This window comes from Delphinus delphis, chromosome 19 (genome assembly GCF_949987515.2).
Source record: "Delphinus delphis chromosome 19, mDelDel1.2, whole genome shotgun sequence".
Taxonomy (NCBI): domain Eukaryota; kingdom Metazoa; phylum Chordata; class Mammalia; order Artiodactyla; family Delphinidae; genus Delphinus; species Delphinus delphis.
Genome location: NC_082701.1, coordinates 28,439,712 through 28,456,539, shown reverse-complemented (window position 1 = coordinate 28,456,539; position 16,828 = coordinate 28,439,712). Strand labels below are relative to the sequence as shown.

Here is a 16,828-nt window from a genome sequence, read left to right as displayed (position 1 = left end):
CGGATCCAGGTGGGAGAACAATGGCATGATGACCTGCCATTCACTAGTTGGATGGCTTTACAATGGGGGTGGAGAGGTGGCGTGCCCATGTCTGTGCTTGTGGGAGTCGAGGGGGTGGGACATGGCTTGTTGCAGCTTCCATGGTGCACGTCTTCCTTTCCAGGGAAGAAGGGGGCACGGAGGGGGCCTGGTTCTCAGAGATGGCTGTCTCCTGTGGCCAGATAAAGCACCTCTCCATCTCTAGCCAACTCCCTCTCTTGCATCTATTCTGTTCATTTGCCAATTATCACACGAGAGCTATGGGCAGGCATGAAGCTAGTGCTGTGGAGAAAGAGATGAGGACAATGCATCTCTATCCTGTTAGTGTAGGAACAGAGGAACTGAATGGGATGGGAAAGAAGAGAGGGAAAAGGTTAACTGCTAAACCCAAATATCTAAAAGACCTGGAGGATCTGCAGGAAATTGGGACTGTGTAATAATGTCAGGCATTTTGAGCCCTGCCAAAAATGCTTTTTTTTTTTTTTTTTTTTTTTTTTTTTTGCAGTACGCGGGCCTCTCACTGCTGCGGCCTCTCCCGTCGCGGAGCACAGGCTCCAGACGCGCAGGCTCAGCGGCCATGGCTCATGGGCCCAGCCGCTCTGCGGCACGTGGGATCTTCCCAGACCAGGGCACAAACCCGTATCCCCTGCATCGGCAGGCGGACTCTCAACCACGGCGCCACCAGGGAAGCCCTTTTTTTTTTTCCCCAAAAATGCTTTGACTCTCGATCTTGCTTGTCCTGATTCCTGCCCCAGGGTTGTAAGTTTCTCCTCCCCGGAATCCCCTCTTCAGGTAGGCACGTGGATGGAGCAGTTCATGGTAAGGAATAACAGGCTTGAGGGGACTCAGGCAAGCAAGAGTGAGAAGGCCTGCAGCCAGGATTTGCTCCATCCCCGAACAAAGTTCCTGTTGACCTCAGAACACTGGCAAGAGGCCTGTGGGGCGGTCTTCCTCAGGGATAAAAGCCGGGCTAGAGCTCGCACTAACAGCACAGATGTCTAGAAGGAAGGGGTACTTTAGAAAAAAGGAGAGGCAGAAAAAAAAAAAAAGAAAAAAGGAGAGGCAGGCTGTACTGTAATTCTGCAAAGATGGAAGGGTTGTGGGCTTTCCTAAGTGCATACCAGTGTGTGTGTGTGTGTGTGTGTGTGTGTGTGTGTACACCTGCTTGCCCGGGGCAGGGCTTACCCATCATCTAAGGATGTCTCTGCTCTATGGATGTGAGAAGCTACCCCAGGCCCCAGTTGCTGCACTGTCTCAGAGACAAGAGTACAGAGGCAAAAGGCAGCGTGAGAAAAAGCTGTCTGGGGGATCACACCAGCCTTGCCTGCTGCATCCTTGCTCCCTCCCCGGCTGGCAGGGCCCACTGATACTCTCCAATCTATAAAGCCTGCAGCAGGGCAGAAGAAGGTGTGCTGCCTCAGTGTTCAGTGCTCAAGGGCTGCTGAAACCTTAGGGACACCAAGGCTGTCGCTTCCCCTGGAGAAGGTGTCCTTCTGGGAGCCACCTATACAATACATTTGTGTAACCACAGCGTGTTCGTACGCATTAGTCCATGTAGGAGGGGTCGGTTCCCTGGGAACCCCCCTCTGCACGGGGTTTCCCAATATCAGAAGCTTCCAAAATGGATGGCAATCAGAGTACTAACTAAAGAAACAAATGGTTAAAACACACACCCTCTCTCCCACCAGAGAAGCTCCATACCCACAGGAGCTATTCACAACCAAGCCAGGCTAGGAGTGTGAGGCCGCCTTTACCTGTTCCGGATCCCACCACGTCCCGGCTCGGTGACTCGGCCATGGCATCGGCCAGCCGCTCCCGCAGGCCCTCCTCCGTGTGCTCCATGGAGGCCATGTGCCGCAGCCCGAAGCCCTCCGGCCAGCTCCCACACACCTCCAGCAGGGTCACGCTCCGGTCGAAGGTACCTGCAGCGCACAAGGGACACCTGACGCTGAGTCACCTTGCAGAGAGCGGGCCGTTCTCTATGTCTGCTCACCGCCAACTCCCCTCCCTGCCCAGGGTCCATTTTAGCCCTTCCACAGGACGGATGAAGGAGGGAACGCCACGAAACACGGATGTGCAGGGCAGAATGAGACCGCTCATGCCACCAGATCAGAGCGTGTAGACCTCTGCGGCGTTGGGCTAGTGGTTTTTGAACTGTTTTCTTTTTCTGTTATTGTTGCATGGCTTGTAGGATTCTTGTTCCCCCACCAGGGATTGAAACTGGGCCCTCAGCAGTGAAAGCACAGAGTCCTAACCACTGGGCCGCCAGGGAACTCCCCCGAACTGTTTTCTGAGGACCTACAGGGTTCTCTGAAGTCTTCAGGGACTGCTTCAAGATCTAGGTCAAGGGTAGGAAACTTCTTTCCCAGGTTCAAGCAAACTGCCCTCCCCACTTTTCTCTGTTTGAGGCAATAGGGCTTCGCCTATTCTTTTTTTTTTTTTTTTTTGCGGTACGCGGGCCTCTCACTGTTGTGGCCTCTCCTGTTGCGGAGCACAGGCTCCGGACGCGCAGGCTCAGCGGCCATGGCTCATGGGCCCAGCCGCTCCGCGGCATGTGGGATCTTCCTGGACCGGGGCACGAACCCGTGTCCCCTGCATTGGCAGGTGGACCCTCAACCACTGTGCCACCAGGGAAGCCCTAAAGATTCATTTTTAAAAGGGGTTACATAGCTTAAATTTTTTTTAAAAAAAGCAGTCTAAAAAAAAAAAAAAAAAGCATTCTAAGTCACTATATCCTATCACCTATATCAAATGTCCTCAGAAAGGTTATGTCCCAAGATCCAACGGCAAGTTTGTGGCAGGCTTGGTTCAAGAACTCAGATCTTCCGACGGCTCAGTCTAGAACTCATTCTACTCCACCGCATACAGTCCCCCAGCTGCCCCAGGACATGTGCACCACTGGGGCACCATTTTCAGGACGGCAGCACGAGACTTGGGTGATAACATCTTCAGCAAAGACCTTTCCTCGATCTGAAGCTGCTTCCCAATTCCAAAAAGTACACGGTGCTCTGCTGAATGCCAAGATTAGATTTTACATGCAAGATCACTTCAAAGGCTAAATTTAAATTATTCTCCTTTATTATACAGCAAGTCTTCTGTGAAAGCTTATTTCATCCACTCTCTCTTGGAAGGAGATTATAGTCATGCTCTGTTGCTTTAAGCACATACCATTTCCCCAGCGATTAGGTAACTGAATCCACTGCATTTATTGGGCTTGGTTCCTGCCAGCACCAGGAAGATGGGGAAAAAATGCAAATGCCGATGTTTCCCAAAGTTAAAAGAACACCACCACACACTCTTTTTATCAGGTCTTGCTTCTTCTCTTTGATCAGCCGTCAGAAACTATCTTCCCTCGGCGGTCAGGACTGAGCAGCGTCAGGGCACACTCTCTGCCAATGACAGGTGGTAATAGAGAGGGTGCGAGCCCCAGCCCCGGCAGGCGGCCCTGCCTCTGATAATGGCCAAAGCACTGAGGTGATAACCGTTCGTAAACACTCCGACAGTCGGTGACTCCATACATCAGCAAAGAGGGCCAGATAATCCTGAGCTCTCCTGACCAGACAAAGGCCCCTGGCCAGCCCGCTGGGATTTCTATGTGTGGCAAGGGTCACTCCTGGTTCCTGGATGTCATCAGCCAAGTTTGGCTTTGATTTATCTCTTGCCTAACTGGAGGGTAGATTCCTGGTGCCGGGGTAATGGGCAGCGTCTATAAATGCATCTCCCCAAGAAGAGGCCCACCTTGGGAGTGCGTTGCTGGGGATCAGCCTGTCAGGTGGGACTCAGGGACGGGGAGCTGCCCTATACCACCTTCTCTGTCCATCAGGTAGGGTCAGGCGGTGGGTCTGGGGAGCCAGGCACTGGGCAGTGGGGGAGAGGTGCTCTGAGTGTCAGCCCTCTAAGGGCCTGGGCTGTGCCAGTGTTGCCCTAGAGCCCACACTCAACCGGCATCAGCCACGACTCAAAGGTGCCCAGTCCCCAAGGACACACAAGGAATGAAGACACACAGTGGACTGCTGATTCCAGTGCCCACTCACTAAGTGATGTGAGGCAAGTCCCTCCATCTCCTTTTTCCATCTCTGAAGTACGGTTGGTAACTCTTTGCCCTGTCTCAAAGGAGGGAAGAGATTAAGTGAGGTTCCTGCCGGGAGTCTGAGTTCTCCTCTAGCGCCACCCCACTCTTAGTTGACAAGATCAAGAGCTACAGCACCAGCGTTCCTGGTCTGCCTGGGGTCTGCCTGGGAAGTCTATGCTTAGTAATTTCCAGAACAGGAGATCAACAATAAAATGTGGGCACTCCTCCACCCTGTGCGCTCAGGGCCGGGGCGGCAACTTTTTATTTTATTTTTTTTTTATGGACAGAGATGTCCCAGAGCCTTGGGAAGGGAAGAGAATGCTCTCACTTCACAGGAGCAGGGTGCTTGCCTCTAGAAAGGCGCTCAGTCAAGGATTGTACGTCCTGTGTTTAGAGGTCAGGGCAGGTAAGCTGACAGCAGGGCCAAGAGGCGTATCAGAAGCCAAAGCAGGAAGAAAACGAAACAATCCAGCAAGACGTTATGGCAAGAAGCGTGCAGGTAAGAGGCCCTGTCCATGAGAGAGGGTAAAGGCCAGGGGAGTACGTAATATTGTAAGGGACAGAGTGACAGTATACAGGAGAAAAGGATCATGAGCTAGTGTTATAGTGGAGAATGGAAACAGAAACACAGGCTCTAACACATATTACTTGTATGCGTATAGCTCTGGGCAAGCCCTTTACCTTTCTGAGCCTCTGATTCCTCATCCATAAAAATGGAAAAACGATACAATCTTATAGGGGTGTTATGGGGTTTGCATTAGATAAATAGCATATAGTGAGTGCTCTGCACATAAGGGGTAATGCTCGTGTATATGTTAATAATAACAAATACGTACAACTTTATACCACTTGAAGCGTCATCATAAATGTTGACTATCACAGTGATCCTGAAAGGCAAGATGGGTACCACTCCAATTTACGGGAGAGGAGCTGGAAGCGCAGAGAGATTCAGTGGCTTGCTCAAAGTCTCCAAGTGACAGATCTGGAACACAAGCTCCTAACTGTCATCTTGGAGATCATTCTATCAGCTGCATCTGGAGAACTGTTATGGGGAGAAATCACCTCTATCTTTCCTAACTTGCTCTGAGAACTCCTGTCACCTTCAACCACGGCCTTTTAAAAATCTTTCCCACACCCAACCAGCCCAAGTTTCTTGGAGTATCCTGGTAACGCCGATGAGTCATCCTGTCGGATGGCACACAGGAGAAAAGAAAAATTGATAGAAGATCTAATCTGTTCTCTCTCAGCACGGGTACTGCGAGGAAGCTGTGAGTACGAGGCTGGGGATACAAAAAGTGCTCAGCAAAGGAGCATTTGATCATTTCGACAGTCCTGAGAGGTCACAGAGAGCACACGATCAGTGGTCCTGCTTATAGTGCTAGAGGGAGTCCCAGCAGAGGCCCAGCGATGCCCCCCTTCCTGCCCATCCTTCCACCCCTGCCAGTGCAGATGAGGGCAGCAAAGGCGCTCACGGGGTCCCCTCGTCTTGGAGGGAGAAAAGGGCTGCAGGTGTGTGCGTGTGCCAGCAGGGGCCGGGGTTAGAGGCTAAGCCCTCGGAGAGTGAGGTCACCTCTGGGCTCTTAGGCAACTGCGCATCTTGTCAGCGTGATCGGCATCGCTATCATTCATCTGGCCAGCCTAGAGACACTCCATCAGATGGGCTGGCCCTTTGAGCCCCATTACAGGGGAAAGGGTCAGTTTCAAGGGGGAGAAGACACTTAGTGCAGGTTGCTTGCAAAGCACAAAGTATATGTACTTAGCAAAAAACATCTTTAGCTGAAGCAATGCTCTGCTGTTTACCAAGCCCTCTCACGTTTATGATTTCGGTTAACTCACACATTCATCAAATATGGATTAGTGTCCACTGTGATATGAGTCAGGCCCCGTGCGGAGGGATGGGAATACAAAGTGAGAAAGAAAAAAAAAAAGCTCAAGGTCCACAAAACTCTGGGAAGCAGCAATGGTCACCATTTTACAGATCTGCATTTTTCTGAGACTGAGGGACGTGAGACAACTTAAGGTCACCGGTCCTAAGTGCGACAGTCTTCCCATGATGCTCCGTGGGGACCCCTTCCTTCAGGGCTGCCTGCCACCCCACTATTCTCTGAATATATTTTCTAAGATTCAGTTCAGGTCTCATTGGCTCAACAAAACCTTGTTATAATGATAATCTAAGTTATCATGAGCACTCTTCTACAAAGTCTGACTGTACGCGAAGTTCTTCACCTCTTGGGATGAAGCTGGTGAAAGTTATAAACTTACCCCCAAAATGTGTATTGGCAAACATGAAATGATACGAACAGTTTCAGGGTGCTGAGGGATGCCTCTGAAGCCCATCCTCAGATCCCAGGTTAGTGAGATCAGTGTCCTGGTGTTCTCCCCACACTGCCTTCTATGATTCTCATGATCTGCTCTTCAACCTAGTTTAGAAGCTGCTTTAGGGCATGGATTCCTCCACAAGCCGTAAGTCTGTAATAAGCACAGGACTTTGTGCATTGTGCTTGCTCCAAACATGTTTATTGACTGATTATGAACATCTGAGAAATCTGACAGTCACTCTGGAGTCAGTACCCTTTGGGTGCATTGCCCCAGAGACTAAACATCTAGGGCCAGGGCTGGGAGGCGGAGATGGAGGAAAGCAGAAAACGGAGCTAAAATTAAATAAGAGGAAGGAGACAAATTGTAAGTGAGCAGAAAACAATGTTGCGATATCATTCTACTACCCCCTGGAGACTTATCTTACAGGTGAGATTCTGGGAATTGGAAGAACCCGAACAATCTGCCTCGGATGACACAGAGAGCCAGGTTCATACAGGTGAGCTTCCCGAATCCTGCTTCCCAGCTTGGCATCCTGCATTACACTCTCTCCCCAGAGGAGAAATGGGTCAGGTTCTTGGGTTTCACGAACGCATTAAAGGCATGCCATGACAGCTGGCGAGCCAGCAAGCTCCAGGGGGAGGTGAGTGGCACACGTGCTCTGTCTTTTGTGCACCACCGTCAAGGGGCAGGGAAGCCCAGCGGTGGAGGCAGCGTGGGGGAGGTGGGATGTTCCTCTGAGCTGATAGCGTCTAATCACACCCTCGCTATTTAGGAGATTGTGGCTCAGCCTCCGCTTTGCATCCATTAGATTCAGCCCAGGGTTTGGATGCTGATGAGAGCCTGTCGATCAGATTTCCAGCCACCAGGGAGGCCAGGTACCAAGAGCAAAACTTGTCATTAAACAACGCTCTTCAAGACAGAAGCCTTCCTGGGTGAGAGTTTGTGATGATAACGATGGCCACGATAACTAAGAAATGATCCCAGGCACGATGAGCGCGGCCATTGGAGAGTGTCCCCACCTGATCTGCAAACTAGGTCACCAAACTGAGCTTGAGACTGGTGCTTTCTCTGTGCTTACATGAACAGGTTGCTTCATATCAGCACAGGCTGAGGACATTAGCTTTGTGGTTATTAGATGTGGCCACAGGCATGTTTCACTGTCTCAACATGTGCTATGTCATGGCTAACAGACATGGGAGAGGGAGGCTGAGAGCATATGAGGACCCCATCTGTCCCTCTCAATCCTTTACGTTGGTTCCCAAGATAACAGTAACCCACATCCACAGACGTAGTACAGAGCAAAGAGGCCTAGACCCCAGCAATCTTTTATGACTCCGACTATCTAATGCTCACCAAACTTGTGACCGTGTACCATGTTTGTCCCATAGTCATCCGTTTGGCTGCGGGGTTTAGATTCGGCGGTTAGGTAATTAAAGGATCTACTATTCCAGATCAGAAGTAAACTTAGCAATAGAAAGGAAAGGTACCAGCGAAGTACAGAAACACCCTTAGCTAATGGTGGCAAGCGAGGAGATGCTGGCGAGCCAGATGTGGTGATGCCACATCTGTCCTCACAGGCCCTCGGGGCCACTAGTGGGAAGGAATTAGTCACTGTTCATCAGAGGTCCATGAACAGACTACCATGTGGGGCACGTCAAAGGCACCTGAGACAGGGAAGAGAAATTCAACAGTAACTGAGACACTAAGAATTTATGTGCTATTTAAAATAGTCATTTTGACAACGATTTTAACTGCAATATATGATCACAACTCACACTTTAAAGCTTAGGATATAGATTACAAATCCAGACATCCAGGCTATAATTGGAATTCTCCCATTAACTTTTCTGGTTACTCTAGGTCTTAATTTCCCCACTTACCACATGGAGAATAAATGAGCAACTCTCATTTAAGGGGTTTGCTAATATTTTCAATGTAATGAACAGTAATACACTAACAGAGCAATGGTGACATGATGTTTGAGGTTCCTAGGGTATCCAAGGGCAGCAAATTTCATTTTCTATGAACCAGTTCCATAAACAAGCAGCCACCCTGTAAAGGAGTCTTGGCTGGAAGAAGCAAGGAAGGATTCTCTCGTGGAGACTTTGGTGGAAGCGTGATGCTGCTGACACCTTGATTTTGAACTTCTGGCCCCCAGAAATATGAGAGAATGAATTTCTGTTGTTCTAAGTTACCAAGTTTGTAGTAATTTGTTACGGCAGCCCTAGGAAAATGATACACCTATAAAACAGGGAAATGAATGTTTGCCTTCCAGGGCTGTCATGAGCATCTGATCAGATAGGACATGAAAGAGTGCTTTGTAAAACTGCACGGGGCCACTCCAACATAGAGGACTACCCCAGGGCTCTGTGAGCAGCTCTTCTTAGGGGCAGTGGGATTCTGTGACAGGCTTAGAAAGTGAGTAGGGACACCTCTAGGCCAGAAGACAAGCAGCTTGAGGAGGATACTGGGTGGGAAAAAGTCACATCAGCTCCCAGTCTGGGCAACTCCATCGTGAAAGCTGAGTGGCTCTGTGTCATTACATAGCCGGAGCCTTTGATAGGGAGTTACAGCATCTACGTTGGGTATGTATCCTCCACTTCTCTGAGGATGACTGCAGAGGGCCCAGGAGCGCAGGGGAGGTGGTGTCTTAGCTCTGAGGTCAGGTCCCTCACATCCCCTGATCTCCCCACATCAGAGGGTGGGGATAGGACATTTCTGTTCCCTAAATTCTTTAATGAATAAACAGAATTGTACTCAACACAGGTAAGGATGAAATGAAATAGGCTGTTGCTAGTGGGAATATTATTGTTATAAACTATCTAAAGGGCAATTTGGCAATATGTATAAAGAGCCTTTTAAAAACATGAAAGGCCACTTCTAGGAACCTAACCCAACCTAACCCTAAGCTAAGATGCCAACAACCTTCATGCATAAAGATGCTCACTGCTACTTGAATGCAGCCTTACAATAGGGTATTTGTTAAGTAAACTATGCTTCGTAGCGGCAGTAGAATATTAGGTAGTCTTGAAAAATGATACTTATAACAGGAGAAATTCTATAAGAGATGATGTTAAATTATTTGGGATTAACAGACATACACTATTATATATAAAATAGATAAACAACAAGGACCTACTGTATAGCACAGGGAACTCTACTCAAGATGTTTCAGTATCTTGTAATAACCTACAATGGAAAAGAATCTGAAAAAGAATACATATGTATGTATAAAAATATGTAAATTTCTATATACATATATATGTATATATAACTGAATCACTTTGCTGTACACTTGAAACATTGTAAATGAGCTATACTTCAATTTTTAAAAAAATAAAACAAAATTGTACAGTTAGTATTACTGAACAATGTAAAGAAAGCATTAAAAAAAAAACATTTTAGGGCTTCCCTGGTGGCGCAGTGGTTGAGGGTCCGCCTGCCGATGCAGGGGACACGGGTTCATGCCCCGGTCCGGGAGGATCCCACATGCCGCGGAGCGGCTGGGCCCGTGAGCCATGGCCGCTGAGCCTGTGTGTCCGGAGCCTGTGCTCCGCAACGGGAGAGGCCACAACAGTGAGAGGCCCGCGTACCGCAAAAAACAAACAAACAAAAACATTTTAAAAGAGTCATGACAAAATGTTATTAACCACGGTTGCCTCTGGGCAGTTGGGTTATATGGAACTCTCCTGTTACTTTAAACCTTTCTATTTGTTTCTTATAACTTCCGTAATCAGCATAAAGCAAACCGACAAATACTAAGAAAAAATTGGAGAGAAAAAAATGCCTATGGCAGAAACAGTCATGCTTGGACCTGGATCACAGGTGAGCCTGTGAAAAGCATTGGAGGGGAAGCCCTGCCTCTGCTGAGTTGACTCCCTTGCCAAGCTCTGTGCTTGACTCAGCCCGGGCAGGTGAGCCTGTGGCTCCAGGGCCCATATTTGACTTTTCTCCCAGTGGCCGTGGTTGGCTACATGCGATGTTGACCCATCCCTGTGTACCTTTGGCATATTTCTTATTAATTCATATCAGGAATGTGCACCAACTTGTGTGTGAAAAATGGCAGAAACAATTCCACCTCTGTACAAATTTCATACATCAGATCAGAAAGGGCAGGTAGAGCAACTCTGGAAGGAGCCGATTTTTACATCAAGTCCCTTTACCTGTCACCTTTGTCCCCACCCTGCCCTGCCCCCCACACTCCCACTATCCTAGGAGACACCCTTCCATGACTGTCAAGGAAGGTCTGAGCCCCTCGCACATCATTAGGAGGTCACTGAGCAGGGCCCTGCCTCTTGCCTGGGAGCCCAAGAAATCAGTCATCACTGCAGGTCCCAGGGGAGTTACCACTGGCTTCACACTCAGACCAGACCCGAAGGTGCCTCAAACAGGAGAGCTTTCTGGGTCAGGTGGACATGGGCATTTCCCAGACGGGATCCCAGAGACCCTTTCCTCCTCTGCTTGAAACGTGGCCCCATCAAGATTTCTCGCCATCTAGGTGAGAAGAGAAGAACCATTTTGCAGCTAGGCTAACCCTCGGCATGCTTGGCCTGCTTCTGAGGGTGGAGAGGAAGTTTACACACAGCCCTCTGTCACAGGATTTCTATGGTAAGGCTCAGAATACACTGCAAGACAAACGGTATCCTCGGAAACCTAACAGCTCCTTGAATGGAAAAACTTCACGGAACTGTTATCTCTCCAGACAGGTAAGCGCACAAACTAGGTTTTCCAGGACAGTCCCGATTCCACATAATTAGTTCTGTGATCAGATCAGGTATCAGGAAAGGCAAGAGAACGGACATTTGTCAAGTGTCTATTTTGATCCAGGCATAGCCACTTCACGTGCATTACCCCATAGGAATCACCCCAACAAGTCTGATGTTGGTATCAATATTCCCATTTTACGGATCAAGAAACTGAGGCAGAGAGACCTAACATTTTTGCTCAAGATGACAATATCAAGGGTATGGTCAGGATTCTGATTCTAGGTTCATCTGCCTCCAAAGCCTGTACTTTCCCTGTGAAAATCCAGGCTGAATTTTGATTTTGAAAATATGGCTGCAGGACCAGGAAGGGGGTTTTCAGCTCAGTCTTCCCAGTCTCGAATTATAAAGTGGTTCTTGCCATTCAGCTGTGGTGGGGTGGGGGCAGCAACCCAACTAAAACCCTGTGTTTGTCTTGAAAGAGATTACAGTGCTCCACAAATAGGCCAAATTTGAGGCTCTCAACTGAGGAGAACTTTGAAGTCTGAAACCTGGGGCTAAGATGTCCTGTTTTTATTAATTAAAGAAGATGTTTCAAAACCATCAGATTCATCACAACCGGATTTCAGATGTGAAACCCAGTATACACATAGACGAGCATGGCTCGCCCTTTTGGGTTGTTTTCGCTCCTCCCTGAGGATCTGCATTTCCTCAGATGAGAGTGCTCTGCTTCCCGGTCTGGCTGAGGCGAATGGAGGCCCAACTTTGCAGGCCTGGGCCCTGCTGGCCTCAGGAGTTTTCAAAGGCCAGAGAGGGATGAGTGGGCAAAGTGGGTCCTGCTGCCATTTGCTCCTCTAAGCCCCCGGGGCAGTGGCTGTGGGGAAAGGGAGGGCCACCCTGTGCCGAAGGAGGGTCCACCCTGTGCCGAAGGAGGGTCCTGGATGTGCGTACGGACCCCAGAGCTGACTGGTTTGATACCCTGCCCATTTCTGGTTTTATTACTCTGGTAGACCCCTAACTCTGTGGCCTTGAAAATGGCGCCCCCAGCTTGGGAAACAGGCATTTCCATCTGTAACGTGTGGTCAAGCCTTCTACCAGTCTCTGCCACCAAAACCCATCAGTACTGACTCCACGGGGTAAACCTGAACCAGATTTTCCGCCGCAGGCATCTTGGGATGAAGATCTGGGCCTGGCCTGCCATTCTGACGTGGGGTCTATTATATAACAGGATCTCTACTTTCCAGGCCCTTCCAAAGAAGTTGTTCGGCAGAGACTTGGCCTCAGGGCCTGCAAGGAGGAAGATGAAAACCAGCACTGTTTGGACAGTGCGGGACCCCCACTGGAGCTGGGGTGCCTGGGGATGCTTTCCATCGGGCGTGGAGGTTGAGGTTGGTGGAGGACAACGCACACTAGGGAAGGCGGCGGGCGGGGAGGTCTGAGCACAAAAATGAAAGCAAGGATGTTCCTCACGTGGGGCTGTGAGTCAACTCCACTGGAGCAGGAAGTCTCTCATGAAGAATAACAGCTCACATAATTCCGCAGAATCACTGCATATTTTCACACAGTTATTTCACTTTGATTCTAGGATCACAGCAATTTGTACCATAGGCAGGACAGACACTGTCGACTCCATTTTACAGATGAGGATACTGAGGGTCAGGGAGGGTCTATGACTTGCCTCAGTCACCTTAGTTTCTTGCCTCACAGGGTAGCTGTGGAACCATCTGTGAAGATCCTCAGTGGACAGACCAACACACTTCAGAAATATCATCGTGGCTGCCTGCGGTGGGCACAGAAGTGGGATCACAGCGTGGACTAGTGACCCACCTTGCTGAAAGCCTGGCTAGTGCTTTGCTTGGGTCCCTTGTCCTACAGGGACCTCCTTGACTTCTGGCCTCATTTCCTGGCCTGGCAGCCATGGGGGAGGGGGTGGGGCTCAGCTTGGTATCACTTGAATTTATCACACAAGGTGTGTTTGGGGATTGTTCTGCACCTGAAACAGTGGGGTGCCCGGGAACTGTCATTTCCTGCCTTGACATGTCCAAGTATTTGTTTAGCCCTGGCTGGTGACACTGACTAGCCGCCCAGGCATGGAAACAAAGGAGGATGTAGGGAAAAGTTGAGCCGCTGCAGGAACACACAGGGGGGAGCACCGAGGCATACAAATCTTCACAATGAAAATAATCCCTTACACTCACACTGCCTTACCCTTCACAAGGTGCTTTCACAGGCCTTTCTCCCCTTAATCCTCACAACACCCCTAGGGAGGAAGGCAAGGCAACTATTGCTAGTCCCTGTTTCACAGCTGACGAAATAAGTGCAGGGAGTTAAGTGGGGGGCAGAGCGTAGACAGGGGAAGCCCATCCTGTGCTCCACACCTGTGCTACTCAAAGTGCGGGCCCCCAACCAGCAGCAGCAGGAAGCCCATTAGAAATGGAGCCTCTCAGGCCCCACCCGAGAGGTGAATGAATCGGGATCTGCGTTTAAGTCGGATCCGCAGGGGATCCGTGTGCGCAATAAAGCCGGAGACCGCTGCTGACGCCGCCCTCCCCTCCCCTTGCCCTGTCCCACCAAACGTTCTTAGAGCATGCTTAGAGAAGCACCTTAGAGATGCTTCTATCTACTCATTTCAGACAAGGAAATTGGTCCAGGGAGGGGACGGGTCCTGGCCCCCGACGGCAGCAGGAATAGACAGAACCTTGATCTTGCTAATCAGTCCTGGGTCCCTTACATCCAGCTGACATTCAACTGGTACCTCCTTTGCCTTTCCATCCCCCTCCACACCCCACAGGTCAACCCTCAGACCACCCTCATCTGCCAGTCACTCAGCCTCTCCCCTTGGTTCCAGCCTTGTGCTAAGTGTTGACACAAGTTCTAAGGTCCAGGGTTAAAGCAAACAGAGAAGTTCATACCTCGTGCTAAGTCTAGGAGCCGAGTAGAGGGGTGTGTGTGTGTGTGTGTGTGTGTGTGTGTGTGTGTGTGTGTGTGTGTGTGTGTGTGTATGTGTGTGTGTGTGTGTGTCAGGTGGGGAGGGCCAGGGCTTGGGTTGTCTCTGCCCTTTCCCCTCCAGCCTTCTTGCCTACAGGAGAAGGCTGGGGAACTCTTGCTTGCCTGTGAAGGAGATTCTGCTTAGGCTTTGTAAAATGCCCACTTCATTAGTTAAGTGTGAAAATGTCCAAAAACTGTGTTAATCTGCTTATGATTTCCCCTCCACTCACTGGTCACACTCTGTGCCAAGTCTGGCACCTGGGTAAAGTGATTCGTATGCCGTGGCTGGAGCTTGGGGCCAGGATTTCCCCTCCTTTTCCTCTGCTTCTGCTCCACTGGGGCCAATCAGGATGTTATTCATTTCCCTAGTTGAGAAGCAAGTTCAAAAAGGCCAGCACAGCCTCCTCTACCCCTTCCCTGTGTAAGCAATGCCAATCCCTCCCACGAGGAGGAAGCGACATATTTTGTTTCTGCTACACTCACGCAAAGAGCAGGTTTACAGAGTTAGCCCAGAACGAGTGCGTTCGCGTGTTTGCTGAAACCTATCTTTTTATCTTTGGACCTAGGGTACACAATGAACTAGAGGAAGAGCAGAGTCATCCATAAGGGGAGAGAGAGAGAGAGAGAGAGAGAGAGAGAGAGAGCGCGCCAAGGCGCCAAGAGGCCCTTAGGAGGGGCCTGGATACCTCCTGTTGCCGTGTCAGACAGACACGGCCCTGTCATCTAACCGTGAGTTAGAGCTAACAGCTGAACGGAAGAATTAATTTCTCATTGTGCTTCATTTGAGTTTTAGAAATGCCTTCAGGGTAGAAAAGTTACTAGAATAGCTTTCTCATATGTCTCAGACTGTTAAAAAAAAAAAAAGGTAAATAAATAAAAACGAAGTCATCTTTCTTATATAAATACCTACCAAACAACTCAATGAACTTGCAAACTCACCAAAACCCTCCCGGGCAAGTCATTAATGAAGAGGCCTGGATATGAGCTCTATCATCATCTTCTAATGTAGGAGGTGACTCTCCTGCTCTCGAGTCAAGATGGGTGGTGGTACATCCCAGACTGGGTGAACCACCCCTCCTTCTCCTACCCCTGCCCGCGGTGTCTATCTTCAAGGCCCGAGTTGCTTGTACCCTTTGAATCTAGCTGCAATCTCTTCTCTTCACCTTATATCTTATTTTTTAAAGCATTGTGAGATGGGGCTGGGGGTCAGATCCTTTAGACAGACAAGGTGCTTATAAGGTCGACGAATTCTGCTGGTAGAAAGAGTACGTGGTAAGAGTGGGAAACTAAATACTAGCTTTGGCTCTGGTCTGTTCTGTGTGACCTTGTGCAGGTCACTCAGCCTCCAGGCACCTCAGTTTTCTCTACTGGAAAAGAGCAATAATAATGCTAGCTATTCTGGCTAGTTATTCGTAATTCTCAAAGTTATGTGAAGATTCAAATGACAGGGTACGAGATAGAACCTTCAAGATTACGATGTGTAATCTGCATGCAAAGTACTGATTTTGCCCTGAGAAGCCAGATGGCCCTAGGCTGGTGCTTTCACCACTTCCCTCCAGCTCCTTTGAGACATAAGGAGGATGTCTAAACGGTGTGGCTTCCTGTGGCATGGGAACATCCACATAGCTTAGCTCGCTGCTCATTTCTAAACCGGGAATGTGAAAGTCACCAGTAACGTCTTTACTGTAGCTTTCGTGTTGCACAAGATCCTCCACTGCTGCCCTCCAGGATCAAACAGGCTCCCCCTGAAGTTGTTCTGATGTCCCAGAGATACCTGAGAGCCAAGAGCCTGCAGCACAGATCTTGCCATATAATAGGTGCCCAGTAAATATTTATTGAATGAATGGATGAAAGAACAAGACTTCGTTATCTTTCAGTCTGAAGTATGTACGTGTCATGGGTATGAAGGGAGTTCCTAAGGGCATTTCTCAGCCACCCTCCTACCTCCAGGCAGCATCAGTCTTTCATTTTAAAATAACTACAAAAAGAAGAGGTCCCCACGCTCCTTAGAGGGACACTCCTGAGTTCTCTACCTCAGCAGGTACCTTCTGCCTGCAATATTAGCATAAGTCTAATTAATATCTCTATTTATCCTGGAAAGATAATGTCCCAAAGCCAATTGCTTAGGAAAGATGATCTATCTTGACTGTTCATTAAAGACAATGTTTGAATTTTATAGATTTGCAATTTCACACAAGGGGTGCAGGCCCTCTGAACAACTTCTATGCCTAATAAATACCTATGGTAGAGTCAAAGGCCTTATTTACAAAGACGCTCCAGAGAATAGACGTTTTAAACATACCTCATGAATTTCACTGCTGGGACAGTGAGTGGTCTTAGCTCCTAAACATACAAATGGGTAGAGTCAGCTCCTGCCATGGCAGTAACTTTAAAATCTCTTCTTTGTCTACATGTGGTGTCTCTTCCAAACTACTTTAATAGTCAGCTTTTTAACATATGGTGGGTTTTTTTGTTTTTTTTTTTCATGCTGGATTACATTCAGTTCCATTATTCCACAAAGTGGAATAGGCAATGAGACTGTCTACACCAGAGGGCAGTGAGGGTGTTCCAGTCTAAATGCTTTCAGAGAAGTAGCGCTAGATCAATTATCTGTCTAAACGCAGGATTTCCACTGGATTCCCGAATACTCAGACAGCTGTTCAAAAACTCTCCATTAGATCAGTGGGTTAGCATTTCCATTTCCACA

General features: G+C 48.9%; 1 protein-coding gene across 3 annotated transcripts in view; it reads right to left on the bottom strand.

The window, feature by feature from the left end:
- BCAS3 (BCAS3 microtubule associated cell migration factor) overlaps positions 1 to 16,828 on the bottom strand; it is a 572,392-nt gene that overhangs the window by 20,911 nt on the left and 534,653 nt on the right. For all 3 annotated transcript variants that reach the window (XM_059997244.1, XM_059997243.1, XM_059997246.1), the window contains one exon: positions 1,794 to 1,961. In XM_059997244.1, the coding sequence (XP_059853227.1) occupies positions 1,794 to 1,961 (168 nt within the window). The remainder of the gene's footprint in view (positions 1 to 1,793; positions 1,962 to 16,828) is intronic.